This window comes from Triturus cristatus, chromosome 3_1, assembly GCF_964204655.1.
Source record: "Triturus cristatus chromosome 3_1, aTriCri1.1, whole genome shotgun sequence".
NCBI classification, from domain to species: Eukaryota; Metazoa; Chordata; class Amphibia; order Caudata; family Salamandridae; genus Triturus; species Triturus cristatus.
This window is the reverse complement of record NC_140583.1, coordinates 520,419,902-520,434,594: the sequence shown is the minus strand read 5'-3', so window position 1 is coordinate 520,434,594 and position 14,693 is coordinate 520,419,902. Positions and strand designations below refer to the sequence as shown.

At 45.9% G+C, this 14,693-nt stretch overlaps 1 protein-coding gene across 3 annotated transcripts in view; it reads right to left on the bottom strand.

The window, feature by feature from the left end:
• The window catches only part of FANCI (FA complementation group I), a 556,119-nt gene that overhangs the window by 128,500 nt on the left and 412,926 nt on the right, over positions 1–14,693 (bottom strand). For all 3 annotated transcript variants that reach the window (XM_085644440.1, XM_085644438.1, XM_085644439.1), the window contains exons 33-34: positions 11,700–11,756; positions 11,545–11,604 (exon numbers count right to left, since the gene is read on the bottom strand). In XM_085644440.1, the coding sequence (XP_085500566.1) occupies positions 11,545–11,604; positions 11,700–11,756 (117 nt within the window). The remainder of the gene's footprint in view (positions 1–11,544; positions 11,605–11,699; positions 11,757–14,693) is intronic.

The window sequence follows — 14,693 nt, the reverse complement described above, 5'->3', positions numbered from 1 at the left end:
CCTTGGAAACCAATCTGCAAAGAGATGGAACCATGATGTCGAAGGGATACATGTTCCAGAAGGAAAACTGAAGATGAAAATTAGTCAAGATGCCGACAAAAGGGGGTGAGATGGTGACATCTGAAGAACAACCAATACGGTAAGCAAATGCTGTGGCTGTGATCTGAATTGGCAAATAAATAATGCCTATAGGAAAAAAGGGTAAAAGGCATTCCAGAATGCGACAAGTAATAACATCCTCTCCAGGAATGAAGCAGAAAAAGGTCAGCAAGGTCGGTGGCACAGGACCAAGGTAACCTTGTGGCAGTTGTGGGATCCGAACCATTGTATTAGAGGGGCCTTTGATACCCAATGCACCTCAGAGTTCTAACCTAACAAGGAACCAAAACGTAAGTGGCAGGAAGCCTTGTTGCCAGTGTATAGCAAGAGCAAAACAATAAGAAGTGCCAATGCACTAATAAAAGACCAAAGTGGGAAAAATGTCTTAGGCCCGAGCTGAAAGTCTACCTAGGCCACGGTACATGACACTCATTCCACTCATTCCGCTAAGGAAAGAAGGACACCAGATAAAGGGAAGGAATGCCCGTGGTGATGAGAGAGAACACTTACAGGAGTGAAGGGGGGTTGGGCGCCTGAGTAAGATAGAACTCACAAGCACTAGGTTTTTTGAGGCAGATAAAATGAAGTGCCTATAAGGGCTACTAAGTGCCAGAAACAGATCCCAAAATGCTTATAGGGCATACAGAAGATGGTCCCAGTAGAACAGAGGACACGGCAATAGTGCATCTGCACAATGCAAGCCAAATACCCTCTTTAGAATAAGAACTTGGGTAGAAACATTTGCTTCAGAAAGAAGCCTGTAAGAACAGTTGCACATAGGGCCACAAAATATTATTTGTCCCAGATAATGGGAACCAAAACCTGTCATCAACAGTATAAGAAAAATAAAAGTACCTGCAGAAGGCAGGAAAACCTCACCAGGTGCCCTCCGTAGATGGAAAGGAGATTTGAAAAGAAAAGTAAATGGGCTTCACCCTGGAATGGCTCATATATTAACGAAAAAGGGACTTTCCCCAAACAAACCTGTTATGGGAGAACTAGGGAATCAGATGGTAGAGTTAAGAGTTTGCTCCACCCCGACTATCTCACAATCGGCGCAAAGCAGAGTCGGCATGTACACTGAACAGATGGCGCCATCAAAATACATATCAATCGGGGTGGCTTGAACAACCTTTGAAAACGCAAAGGTCTGCGACCAGGCACGCCGATGTAGTGCCACTGAAGACGCTATAGCCGGACCCACAGAGCCAGTGATATCCATACCACAGCGAATGATTAGTTTATCTGCTTTCTGCCCATCCCGTATTAACAGAACAAGATAGTTCTGAGTCTCATTCAGAAGGAAGGGCAGCAGGCATGCCAATGAGTCCCACAATATATGGGAGAAGCGTCCGAGGAGGGGACAGGAGGCCTGAGGCTGGGGAAGACTCCAAGCCACTAGTCTCCATAGGAGGTTGGACTGTGTCAGAGAAGGGGTGGTGAAAATCCAAATCGTCATCATCACCTCCCTAACCATATTACTCAGAAGGAAAAACCAGAGGGGGGGGGGTGAGGTGGGGGGGGGGGATTATAGAGAGCCAAGAAAAGGTATCTGAGATGGACAGCCCCACCGGCGCAGCATCCGAAGCCGTCTGGCGACTAAGAATCAACGTCTCAGTGTCGGAATGGGGAAGTGGTGGGGCGTCGAGCATCGCCAACAGCGCCATCTTCTGAGTCAGCTGACCAAACCCAGGCATCGTCAGAATTAGTTGACCAGACCCAGGCGTCGAAACTGATTTGGAACACAAAGCCGAACTGAAGTGGAGGTTGAATCCACCCACGCAGACACAGTCACAGCTTCGTGCACCTTCTTATGTCCGAGGGCACTCCAGAGGAAGGTGAAGACCCAAAGATACTATGAAGAGAATTGTAATATTCTCTCATCTAGGTCAGTCGCCCCTGCTCCAGGGTAGGTTGGGAGGTGGGAGGAAGACTTGTGCACTGACGTTCAACCGAAGAACAGGAACAGGGTTTATGTGGTAAAGTCGGAGGTACCGCAACTTCAACCGCCTGCGTTGTTTACCTCGGGACGTCGATGGACTGATGTCCACAGGAAGGGCTCCTGGATCGGGCGTTAGAGCACGAAGGGGACTGAGGTCGATGAGAAGTCTTGGAAGACTGCGACATACGCGCAGCTAGGAGCTTCATTCAACATTCCCACAGAGCTTTCTGGCGAAGTTGTTGACAGCAGTCGCATTACTCGGAGTCATGGTGCACCCCCTGGCACCACATACTAACCGAGTGAGGGTCCGTGGCAGACATTTGTCATCCACAGGACCTACAAGGCTTGAACCCAGAGGACATAAAAGGTTGTATAAAGGCACACTGCTCCGTTCGATGAAAGCGTTGAAGTAGGCCACAAAAACAGCCTGTGGAACTACTTATCGAATCTGCATTGTAAGCGTGGAAAAGAAGAGAGCTCATATGGACTTCGTCAACCTCAAATCTGGAGGACTAGGTCGCTACAGAGTTGCTCGACGCCCTCTACTGATGTGCAGAGGTACTGTTATAAAAGATTTTCGGATCTAATCTGGCGCCTGAAGAGAATTCTAAGATAAGGAAGCCTTGGCTGGATGTCTCTATCAGATAACTTCATTACTCTGCTCCCAGTAAAGGGAACAAAGGCCTCGCCACACACATGGAGTAATTATCAGTGATTGACTCAGTTCCTGCATCTGGTAATTAGTTGTCACACTGGACCCAGGCTGGGTCAGTTCAGGCGCATTCAGCAAAGGAGGAAGTCAGACATCTGGAGCCAACACAGCAGGGGTTACCCTTTGAAGTTGTAGCGGGTAGCTATCTGTTGGTGATGTCAGCTAGGGGTGGAGAGGAGACCCTCACAGAAACCTTTCACAGAGAAAACTTGAAATTTGCATATTGGATTGTCCCAGATTGCTAAGCACAAGGGTTGAGGATAGGGGTGGAGGGATGATGTGGCATCCTAGAATTTACCAGCGGTGCCTGGCATCTAGAACTTTCCACCCACACTTATAAACCTCTGCACAAGGGAGAGATCGTGAGCCAGACCTCGGGAGCTGGAAGGTGGCGGCAACAGAACTATAGACAATTTGAAGGAATCTGATGCCCTGCTAAGGACTTTTTCTCCAGCTGACCCCAGGACTAAAGGGTCTTTTCAGGGCCAGAGGCACTGGCCCCCTTTTGCCCCCTTAGGACTAGTAGAGGGAAGTTCTGGACTCCACTGCCACCCCAAGTGCACTCCAAGACAGCCAGGAGGCTCTTGCAGGATGGTGCTGGCTGGTAGAGGAGGGGCTGCACAAGATGCCCACACCAGCAGGAGAGGAGAAGACTGGCGCAGGGAGGCAGTAAAAACAGCACACTAAGTGTGTCCTTTAGAGGCCAGGAGGCCTGTTTAAAATTCTAGACTAAAATCAAGGAAATTGGCCGAACAGGACCAGAGTTATGCATCTTTGCAGGTTTGCCCATTTTAACATGCCTAAAACAAAAACAGAGCCAATGGGGCTCAGCTGCTACTTTCGAACATAATCCCAGGGTAAGTCCAGTACCCGGGGTTCGACACAAACCTATTTTGTATGGGGAGGGGGCTTACATGGGGTCTCCTCCCCAGAAGTTCATTTGGTCTCGTGGACCCCATCCTCTAGGCAGATGCAAAGTAAGGTCAAGAGGAGGGTTTACGCAAGAAGAAGAACCCATGTCGGGCCAGTGTAAATATGTTTTTTCTGCCTAGAGAACTCCATCCTCAGCTGGGCACATTGCTGTCCCCGGAGCCAATACCTGGTTGCTGGAGAAGGAGGGAGAGGGCCGCGCCAAGCACCAAGTAGCTGTAGCTGCAGCTGCTCTCGCTACAGGTGCAGAAAATGAACTGCTCCCACTGTCCAAATAGAGAAGGGCGGCTTCCGCGCAACACAGTAGCGCTGCCTGGGCAAGTGGCAGGGTTGAGGGGACCTAGGGGCTCCCCACTCGACCCCCAACCTAAAAACTAGCATCTGGTGCACCGGGTGGGACCAGGGCACCGAAAACTTAAAAACAGGTCCAGCAGCTTGAAGGCGCATTAAGCCAAAACAGCGAGTGAACCCGCTGTTTAAATATGAAAAGATTCTGGCGTGGAGCGCCCAATAATTACTTGTGATGGCTTATTTTGATTTCCTCTTTGCTTCTCTGGTGCCTCAGAATGGGCAGCAGCACCACCACCCAAAGGTATGGGGGCAGCAGGAGGACCTTAGCCCCAATTGGATGGATAAAAGAGGGTAACCCTTAGTCTCTGGGGATATTAAAAGCATGATCCCCAGAAAGAATAATGGAATTTTCAAAGCATTACTGGAGCCAGAGCTTTTGCTCTTCAGCTTCGGAGTGCAGGGACCCCTGGTGCTTGGTCCTATGGCTACATGTTGTGGCCTAACGAGTGTGAAAGAAAGACTAATACCATTGTGTTCATTGTCAATGCCTTATTTACAAGGCTTTATTGACAGAGGTTATTGTAGACTCTGACTATATTAATACTGAATTAATTTGAAAATGGTTCTTGATTTAAAAGATGATTTTTATCATGTGATAACTCCTTTATAAAGCCAACAGGCTTGACTGAAATATTGATGTGCTGACCCTTTGACAAAGTAAACAGGCTTGCCTTATGTATTGATGTAGTACCCTGTTGTTTTGGGGGTGACATTCCTTGCACACTGAAGCATGGAAGACAATTTTAAGGTAAATGTCTTTGAGACGCATGGATCCCATCTGGTGGTGCAGAAAGAAAGGAATTGATGTCAGTATGCATGGGAGGCACCTATATAGGCTCTGCAAATCATTTCTGGAGTGAAAGTGGGACAGTGCCAGTGTGGTGCCACACGGCTCCACATGACGAAGCACCATGGTTCTGCTGAAAGGTTGCTGAATACAGTCGGACGCCTGGAAAATATTCACAAGCTGAGGCAGCTGCAGCTAGAAGTCTCTTTCAGAAAAAGCCAATAGGCCTGCCTCTTTTTATTTTTTTAATAAATCTTTTTATTAACAAATAAGTCAAACATTGCGGTACAGCAAGCCTTAGGATTTCCCGGTTACATATGTGGGTTAAGACATTTATGTTCGGTACATTGTCACTGTTATAACGTTCATGGTGATTCCTGAATGTCCGTGTCTGGCAATTGGGGGAGGTTACATATAGATCCTCGATAAACATTCCAAGCATTCCAAATGGAGGCCCACTTGCGGGGACAACCCCTCGATACATACACAGTTTTCTCTCTAAACATACACCAATCCATGTCTCTTGCCCAGGCCTCCACCGTTGGGGTATGACTAGCGCCCCACAGCTGTGCGATATTCCGTTTGGCCACCATGAGGCCCAGCGTCACCCAAGTCTTCTGTGCCCCCTTCTGATCCGTGGGCTCCCACACATTTAACAAGCATCTCTTAGCCTCGAGCCGGACTACCATTGTCAGTGCTTCACTCATAACTGAGTGGATCCTGTCCCAGGAACGCTGGATATGGTCACATTCCCATATTATGTGCAGAAACGTACTTGTCTGGCCACATCCCCTCCTACAGTCTCCCCCCTCTGCTTTTCCCAGTTTGGCCTGCCTCTTTTTAAATTACACTCCCTTATGTTGTGATGTTCTATCTGGTATGAGGGTGGTAATTGTGATTATGGGTGTCATCATCTAGGGTTCAAATGCGATTCAAGAATGTCACCAAAGGCATTTTCATCTACCTGATGCATATATTTATATTTAATGAGTAATGTTTATTGATGTGCGTGTAATAAATGTACTTTTCCTTTTCAAAGAAATAACACTGAAAGAACAATGATTTATTGAGTGTTGACATTGTATGTCAGCAAATGAAGATTACTAGCCCACCTGCAGCCCCTACCCTGCATAGGCTTTGGACTGCTCTGCTTCACTCTTCCGGGACAGTCAAGTCTACAATGGGGCACAATGGGGCACATACTTCCCAGTGAGGAGACAATTGTGAACCTATTATGTGCACAAGACTCATATCCGTTACAACAAACAATTGATGGACGGAATGCTGACAATGCAGACATTCTCCCCCAGTCAAGAGATCTGGGTTAAATCCATCGTTCTTTTGCCCACTACGCCACCCCAGTTTAGACATGGCCATATGCAAATCAGTCTTGACCCTGTGCCTCATGGGAACAGTCCAGTTGTAACGCAGGACTCATATCCAGCACAACTAATAGCCCAATTTCTTACACTGGCTATTTTGAATGGTTTGAGCCAGGAAGCCCCAAGTTCTTGCGGGACAACCTGCCATGCCCCACATGGCGTGCCTATATAGGCCCAATAAACAGACCTCACGGACAGACCTCAGTGCTGTGCTGCTGAGGAGAACAATTGATTCCTGAATGCCTCAGTCCTCTGTTGACTGCTTCACGGGAAGGGGGTCCAAGAGAATGGATTGGGAGTCACTTTACTGGAGGAAGCCTGGACCACCTGATTCTCAGGAGTAGGATGCTGTGTAAGGACAGCAGGGTCTCATGGAGCAAGGCTATAGCGTCTGGTCACCTACAGATTCACCAGTGGGCATGACGAGGGTTGCAACCAAGTACCAATTAAGGTATCCATAAGGGTTTCAGTAAATGAAAGCAAGGGCTCAGATGACTCTGGCTTAGGTTGCAAAACATCGGTTAGAACATCTGTCTTGACTTCAACTAACCGCAGTTGTAGGCCCAGGACCTCAGTTGCTCTTCTAGTTACCATGGTAACAATAGTACTCGTTTCAGTTAGGGCTCAAAAGAAAAATTCAACCCTGTATATGGGGATGTATCAATCCCATTGGCTTCCTGTAAATCCATATAAAGGCTGTCATCATTATAGTGTAGGAGTAAATCATTCCCATACTCACCTTTGCCAGTGGAAGTAAACCCGGAGCCAAGAACAGAGTGGAGCCTCTTACGGTGCCTTTATGGTAGTGTTAGCACAGGAACAGACTAGGGTGTATGGGGACCAGGTACCCCCTAGCAGATTCAGAGCATGACTTTAGTCGGGTTGGACATTGGAGTCGAAGCCAGATTCTCCTCCAGCGTCGACACCGAGAGAGGCCTAGGAGCCAGGATGTCAGTCTGCTCTGGAGTCGGTGCTTAACCCGTAACAAGTACAAGGGGTTCAGATGGCACTGAGAATGGATCAGCCTGCAGTAATTTGACTGGGACCCCTCCCTGCAGGGGCCTGAAGTCATGTCAGAGGGAGCCTGAAGAGTGGCAAGGATTTGCAGCATGACCGCCTTAAAGAGCTCGATGTGCTTCCGGTGTCATCATTGTCCTGGGGAACTCAGGCGTATTGGGATCAACTGCAGAATTGTACAAGCAGTTGGTCCTGATGGAGAGACTTTTAAACCTGGATATATAAGGGAGAAAGCTTCTAGAAGCCAAAATGTCATCAGGAGAAATAATTGAAGCTGTGCAGCAAATTCAGTTAGGGGAAAAGCTGTGTCTGAATTTCCTTAAGAAAACTCGAAGAGAGGTGAAGCCCTGCCTACTGCCGATGTTCTAAATAGCCATGAACCTGGAAAATTGCCAGGCGGTTTCAGAGAAGCAATAAAAGCAGTAATACTGAGGCCCAGACCACTGTGACTCATACCAACAACTGTCCCAAATAAAAACAGATTTCAAAATCTTAGCCGAGTGGTACTGTCTGGATAATTAAACAAGCATTTACAATGCAATGGTCTCGGCATTGGTAAAGTTAGAGCTATTGGCATTGCTCATGACATTGTTTTTGTTTATGTTTTTGTTTTTAAAACATTTAAAGAAACGGCATTGTTATTTACAATGTCAATAGCTTAATCACTCTCAAATGCGAGACCTATTTTAACATAGGTAATTTTGCTTCAGACAAGCTCGCGGCTGAACTTTTAGCCCTACAGGTTAGTACTGTCAAACGAAGACCTTTTTTCCCCTGTCACTTCCTTCTGAGATGAAAGGAACGATTTCCCTCAGCCTGCAGCATTTAGTGTGCAAGCACTCCGCCACAACATTTTGAAAGTCGAGAAATCATGCAGCCAGTCTGTGACCTTCCCTTTCAGTGACAGTACAGGAGTCCCAAGACAAAAGGGAAATATTAAATGAAGGTACAATTATAGGGACCAGGGAATAAAAAAGGAGAAGCGAGAGGCAATATAATTAGCACTAGAAAGGTAGAACAGGAACTGTGATTCGGAGATATACGAAACACATTACAATACAGTCGGAGGCGAAGTAGGTAACGAGGCCGAAAGTGGGAAGAGCTAAAAGAAATATGAATGAAGGTTGTCAAAATGGAACAAACGAAGCAGCAAAGTCAGATGGGGTTAATGAACAGGGAATGACAGAATACGGTTAGAGCTCAAACATAATTCTGGCAGTGCACATGTAGCCATCTCTTCTGCTCTTTCCATCCGCTTTACACTATCCCCAATCCCGTTTACCTGCCCTGGGGAATCATCTTCTGTACGCGGAGTTTTCTTCTTGCTTTCAGGAGTAAGGTAACTATGACCCGGTGGGAGGCTCCTTTTGCGCACTGAGGTCACCCGACGCTGCACTCTTGGGAGACCACCGACATCCATGGACCAAACACAGTTACAGCTACAAGGTGGGGGCTGTCCCAGCAGAGGTGAGTACTGTTCTTTCTAGTTATCAGCGTTTGCGATTTGTACAAAACGTGTTGTCTTCTTGGCAATTTGGGGGCGCAGAGCAAAGGTGATCTGCTCCTCTGAAACCACAACCTGGGGCATGTCAGTGAATAAATTCCAAGCACAGGTGCCTGGGAAAGGTAAGCACCATTCCATAAGCCCTAGGACACCACGATCGCGGAATAGGGTACTTACAACAGAGGAGCATGACCATCGCCAACTGCAGTCCTACCAAATGCTCAAGCGACATGGGTCAGCAGCACTAGAGTCGACAGCACATTACCCAGGCTCCGAGGTGTTGCGCGCCTGCAGCTGCACATTCAAATAAACTGTTAACCAGCGCAGACAAGAGTAACGACACAAAAGACGGGCTTCATGCGAGGCTCCTAGTGAACTGAGTGAAATAATATCGCCCATTGCGGACTATGTGGATTTTTTTTCAATGCAGGCAATTCAGTAATGCAAATCAAATCTCGTGGGCAAAAATAAAGCAAATAGTGCAGATTCAGGCGTCACTGAAATACCCTAATTGAAATGCTTGGATAAGGCGACCAGGACCAGAATAATTCGTATTTACTTATTGCCATTCATAGGAGCATGCAACAAAGCAAATTGCGTGCCCAAAACTGAAGCCCAGAAGTCGCGAACGGAAACTACAATAGGTGCCGACTATAAGCGTTAAGAAGAAATTAATGCAACGTCTCGCCTGACTTTAACATGTCTGCCGTTGTGCTACCAACGTATGTGCATATAATTTGTAATTGACAGCGTGTACCAGCGGGTAAAACCAGCAAGCACAGGGAGAATCTAGGGTGGGGCCATGTGAGGCTGCAACTGTACAACAAAGCATCTACAGTTTAATTAATGTACAACCACGGACGACAGAATGCCGATTCTTGACCGTCCTTAATATGGCTGCTGCAGAGGACACGGCTCCCCCTATACTGTCAGGCGTCCTAAAGGACCCTCGGGCTGGTTTCGTTATTCTGTTCTGTCTTCCTCTTTGGAGGCCGTTCGTGTGTCTTAGATTAATTGTGAAGGGCATCGGGTCTGTGTGTTTCCTCTGCTGCTGGAACACGCAGAGTGCTTTTCACTATGAGCCTCACAATAATGGCTCCAATGTAACCAGGTCTCACACACACAGCAGCGCTTACGGGCTGCGAGGAGCAGCGGCAGATCGGCACTAACGCCTGCAGGGTAAACAAGACACATCACACAACGCGCCAGTCGGCTCTCTGATTGGTTGACAAGGTCCACCAATCACAGTGCTTATTTGGTAGTTGCCAACCAATCAGAGAGCCGACTGGCGCGTGTAGGCAGCGTGAAGACATGCTGTCTTGTGGGCGTGTAAGGGTCGGGCTGGCAAAAAGCGAAAAGCAACCAAAAAGCAATAAAAAAAACGCCCCCGAATCCGAAAAGGACGGGGCCTGTTCGGAGTGACGGACCTCTTCTCCAATGGCTGGCCAGCATTCAAGAGGCCAGCCAATGGAGAACAGGGGAGAAGAGGGGCGGGTTCAAGCCCCTCTACTCCAAGTCATTATCTCTCGCGAGCGAGACTGCGCAAGCGCAGCCTTCGCTAGCCGAGACCTAAAAAGGGGCAATCTCTGATAAGCATGATATTATGCTGAACATGTAAATAAAAAACATCAAAAAGAGACTCCCTAATATGTAGTAATCTACAATATGTGCTTCTTCAAACGCAAAGCCCATGTTGGAGGAAAGAGTCCTTTTCATCGATTTAAGCCTCTTCATCAGGTAAGAGATGGATGTCAAAGTCGATTTTGCGTGCTCTAACTGAGCCAATCTCAGCGGCCTCTACTGCATTGCCAAAGATGCGTACCGGTAGACCGCCGGGTTTTTAACTGGCAGCAGGGAGCAGAAGCAGCCACATTTGTCTCTTCAAATATTGTTTTTCTACAGAAGAAGCCGAGCAGGGCACACCTCTTCACAGGGATTTCTTCAAGTAAAAAGTGAAGTGAGGTACAAAATGTTGAGGTATGGCAGCTTCTGGCTGGAGCACAATGAGATGGACTAATATTAAATGTATGCATGTTAACAATGCTTTTAAACAATGCACTAGGAATTTCCAGTCTGATAACCGGGAACAATTAAACTATGTGTATTTAAGAAGGATTAAAAACTAGAGAACAGAGTTGCCTGCTAGCAGAACAGAGGTATTCGGAAAGGTCTACTGGGGTCGGGTCTTGTGATTGGCTAACTTGAACAAGTGTGATCAGAGTGGTCTGCAGTTGAGTTTCTTCTCTTTGGAAGACTCCAAGTGGAGTGGGAGGTGATAAATCAAGTCTTCAGACATTCAATCAATCTCTTGTTGGATACGTCTTTGGCCTGTACTGTGCATGTCTCCTCGTTTCTGTGTCTACCATTGTTAGTCCCATGGTTATGCTGCCCTAAATGTCTGCCACTATTTCTTAATGCCTCTGTGTCCTCATATCTTTAATTGTCTTGTCAACAAGTTTCTACTTTTATGTCCACATTTCTCCCCATCCTTGTTTAGGTCAATCCCCTGCCTTCATGTCAGTGTATCCTAGCCTCCCTGTTCTGTTTTCTCCCTCAGCCACAGAGAGGGTGGGGGACTGAGCTTTTTAAGGGTATTCTTCTTCTTTTTAAAGGCCTGCCTGATAGTTCCACTGCAGAAATCCCCACCCATTGTCATGATAAATAGATAGCCAGGTACAGTGTGAATTAGGCTTTTAAAAGATGCAAGGGATAGGATGAAAACGTGGAATTACAGACCAAACTCAACTGGGGAGCATTAGCCGTGCAACTGATTACATGCTTACTGCTTTAAACATAATATAAAATGTGTGTTATGCTTACTTGCACATAGGTGATAAAGGCATAGCACTGAGGGGTTAAGTGAGAGCCAGACAGCTTCACCTGTGAAGTGAAAATATTTCAATATTACTACATGAATATACTCATGACCCAGTAAGCACTGTTTATCATTAGTTGCCATTATTCAGTTTACTTACCAGTTTTTCTAGCCTCGGTGGGATGTGTCCTAAATTACTGCTGTACACCTGCAAAAACTATGCACAACAAAATAGAACATAATTTAAAGCAATCACATCACATTCCTTTGTAATATTTTCCAAGTAACAATGTAATAAAGTTTCACAAAATAAAGAGTACTAGCTTGTATTGGCTTTTAGGATTGTCTGTGTCTTTTTGAAACCCACAAAATACTTTCAATGACTTTTGCAATACGTATCAAATGTGTCAAATTAGTGCTCTTCCGCAATAGTTAGGTAACACCTAGGACCCAAAACATCTGAGGTAGGTCTCCGGTTGCAAATATTTGGTGGCAGACCTCTGCATGCATCATAATATACAAACAGACATCCTTGCCTCTCTACTATGGATTAAAGAATATTTCAAATAGAAAAGAAGACATTAATTCCTCTCTGTATAAAGCCAGAAAGCTTGGCTTCCAGGCACCTTCCACTCCTGCTTGTAACCGATCTTCATTCTGGTTGTCTGATGACTAAGCACACAAAAGATGATGGGAGGATGCTCGCAATAAGTCTAACCATTGGCAATCTCTTGTGGTAACATTCCAAGCATCATTCTTTTGCTCACCATGCTACTGTTTCCCACGCATACGGAAAACTAGATCTGGCAGTCGAGCCTTCTCCTACATTGCTCCTACAGCATGGAATGACCCACCACTGCATATAACAGCCTCCTCCTCACTTCTTTAATTTCTGCAACAAGCTGAAAACTTGGCTTTGAGTAGTCGCACTTAGCCCTGGGCATGCCCAGACTCTCACCTGCTCATCGCCAGGATACCCTCCTGGGTGATAGCGCGCTCTACAAATCAAAATAGCATAACATCGCAGATTAGACTCGGCTATATGTAAATCAGTTTAGATCCTGCTCCAATAGGAACGATCTACTCGAACTGCCAAGCCAGGTCCTCTCTGAAACAGGACACAAGCCACCCAAGAATGGTTTCACCGTAATTGGGGCTTTTCAGTCGATGTGTAGCATGGTTCCAGTGGCACAGTGAGTAAATACTCGTTACGTTATATGTTATGCTAAATGTTATGTTATGTTATGTTATATGTTAAATTATTTGTTATGCAATATTTGGCTGCATCCTGACTACCCTGAATGATTTGAGTAAAGGGTGCCCTAAATACTTCCGGGACTGCAGGCAAGACCCAGAACGCGTGCATGTAAAAACCTAGTAGGCAAACTATTGGCCTCCCTTGGCTAGGCTGACTTCCAGTCTGAGGGGTTCAGAAGGAAAGAATGGAAACCAATCACAGGCAGTTTTCTGTCTTCATTTACACCACTAAAATGAGGTCATTATGTATTCTGCATCATTGGAGGCCACATCCTGTAATGGGAGTGGGGTGAAACAGAGATAGCTTTGGGGGAAGCAGCAGAATAGTGGATAAATTACCACAGGAGAACACTTAAAATCTGATGTGAACCAGAAAAATGTCATCCCATTGAGGAATGCCCACCCAGCCAATGGAATCTTCTATAAGATAAAAAACCACAAGAGCGAATGACTGGAGGGGGATGTCCCAAAGCCAACTCTTCAGTTGGATGTATGTATTGATAGCATGAGGTCTCCAACAGACAGGTACAGCTGTCTGTAGGCAAGGCCTAAAGAGCAAGTTACTTACCTTAAATAACACTCTTTCTGGTAGATACTCTTTTTAATCGCAGATTCTTCACTTATTGAATCCTTCCACGTTCCAGAATGGAATCTAAAACTTCTATAACAGTTCCCGCGCATCAATAGGTTGTGTCACCTGCCTCGGGATGTGATATGGAGACGCATTCAGGCACCGCCCCTACATGTAGACGTCCGTTTCCTTTCACACATTCAGCGACCTCAAATGTAGAGTAACTGACCAGAGGAGATAAAAGCGTGCAACTCCTGCTTTGGGATCCTATCAATCACAGAAAAGTCGATCCACAGAATCGGTGGATTTTTTTCCCACCACTGCATTGAAGCAAGTGTGGTTTCAGCAGAAAAATAACCTAGAACATCAGCTCAATATACTCGCGCGTAAACCATCGAACAAAAACTGCTGGTTAGACAAAGTACAATGTCGCATAAAGAAAAATTCGAGAACTGTTCAAATTTGAGGCATTTTTAAAGTTTTTTCCCTTTTCCACTTGGTTAAAAATACCACTTAAGACTTATCATATGTGTAATAATAGGTTCCATGGAGTCCTACCTGTTAAGTGTGATCTTAGTCTTCCATGAGACCACAACAATTTGCAATAGGAAACATTTTGGATGCCATCCTTCATGCTGATTAAATGTTACACCACTGCGCCTTCTGAGATTACAAGGAAAGGTCATACAGCGGTTTAAAGGGCAGCCAACAAGTACAGGAGGTAAAGAACTTCTTTTTGTTTTTTTAAACAAGCCTTTTCGGAAGGAATATTGACACTGCTCCGCACCCATTTGCAATGAATGCTTAGAAAGCAGGACTTTTTTGTTTTCCTTGACTTTTCATGCAGGTCACACCACTGCCCACAAGATCCAGAAAAAGCCTTTGATTAGCTATAAGGTTCACAAAACCATAATATTGATTTTCTTCCTCAGACTCAACTCCCTAATCTCTATGCACACAAAATGAATTTCCTTTGATTAGAGATTTTTTAGTTAATACTATGCCTTCTTGCAGATTCTTTGAATCTCCCTAGGCCTATGTCATATGACTTAATCAGGAAAATAGGATTAAAAGCTTCCTTACACCGATAGATTGCGCAGTTAAACCTCCCCCCACCCCCACTACCGCAACCACCCTGGGAGGCTGGACTTTACCAGGATTGTTGTAGTGCTCCACAACGGTGCTTGTGGCGTAAATTGCTTTCAGTTTTCCGCACTCCACAGAGGCAATAAAAAACAGAAAACTGGAATATAAAATAAAACTGGAAATAAATCGAATTTAGAACCCAGTCACGGAGAGATGGAACAACCTGAAGGCTCTGGAGAT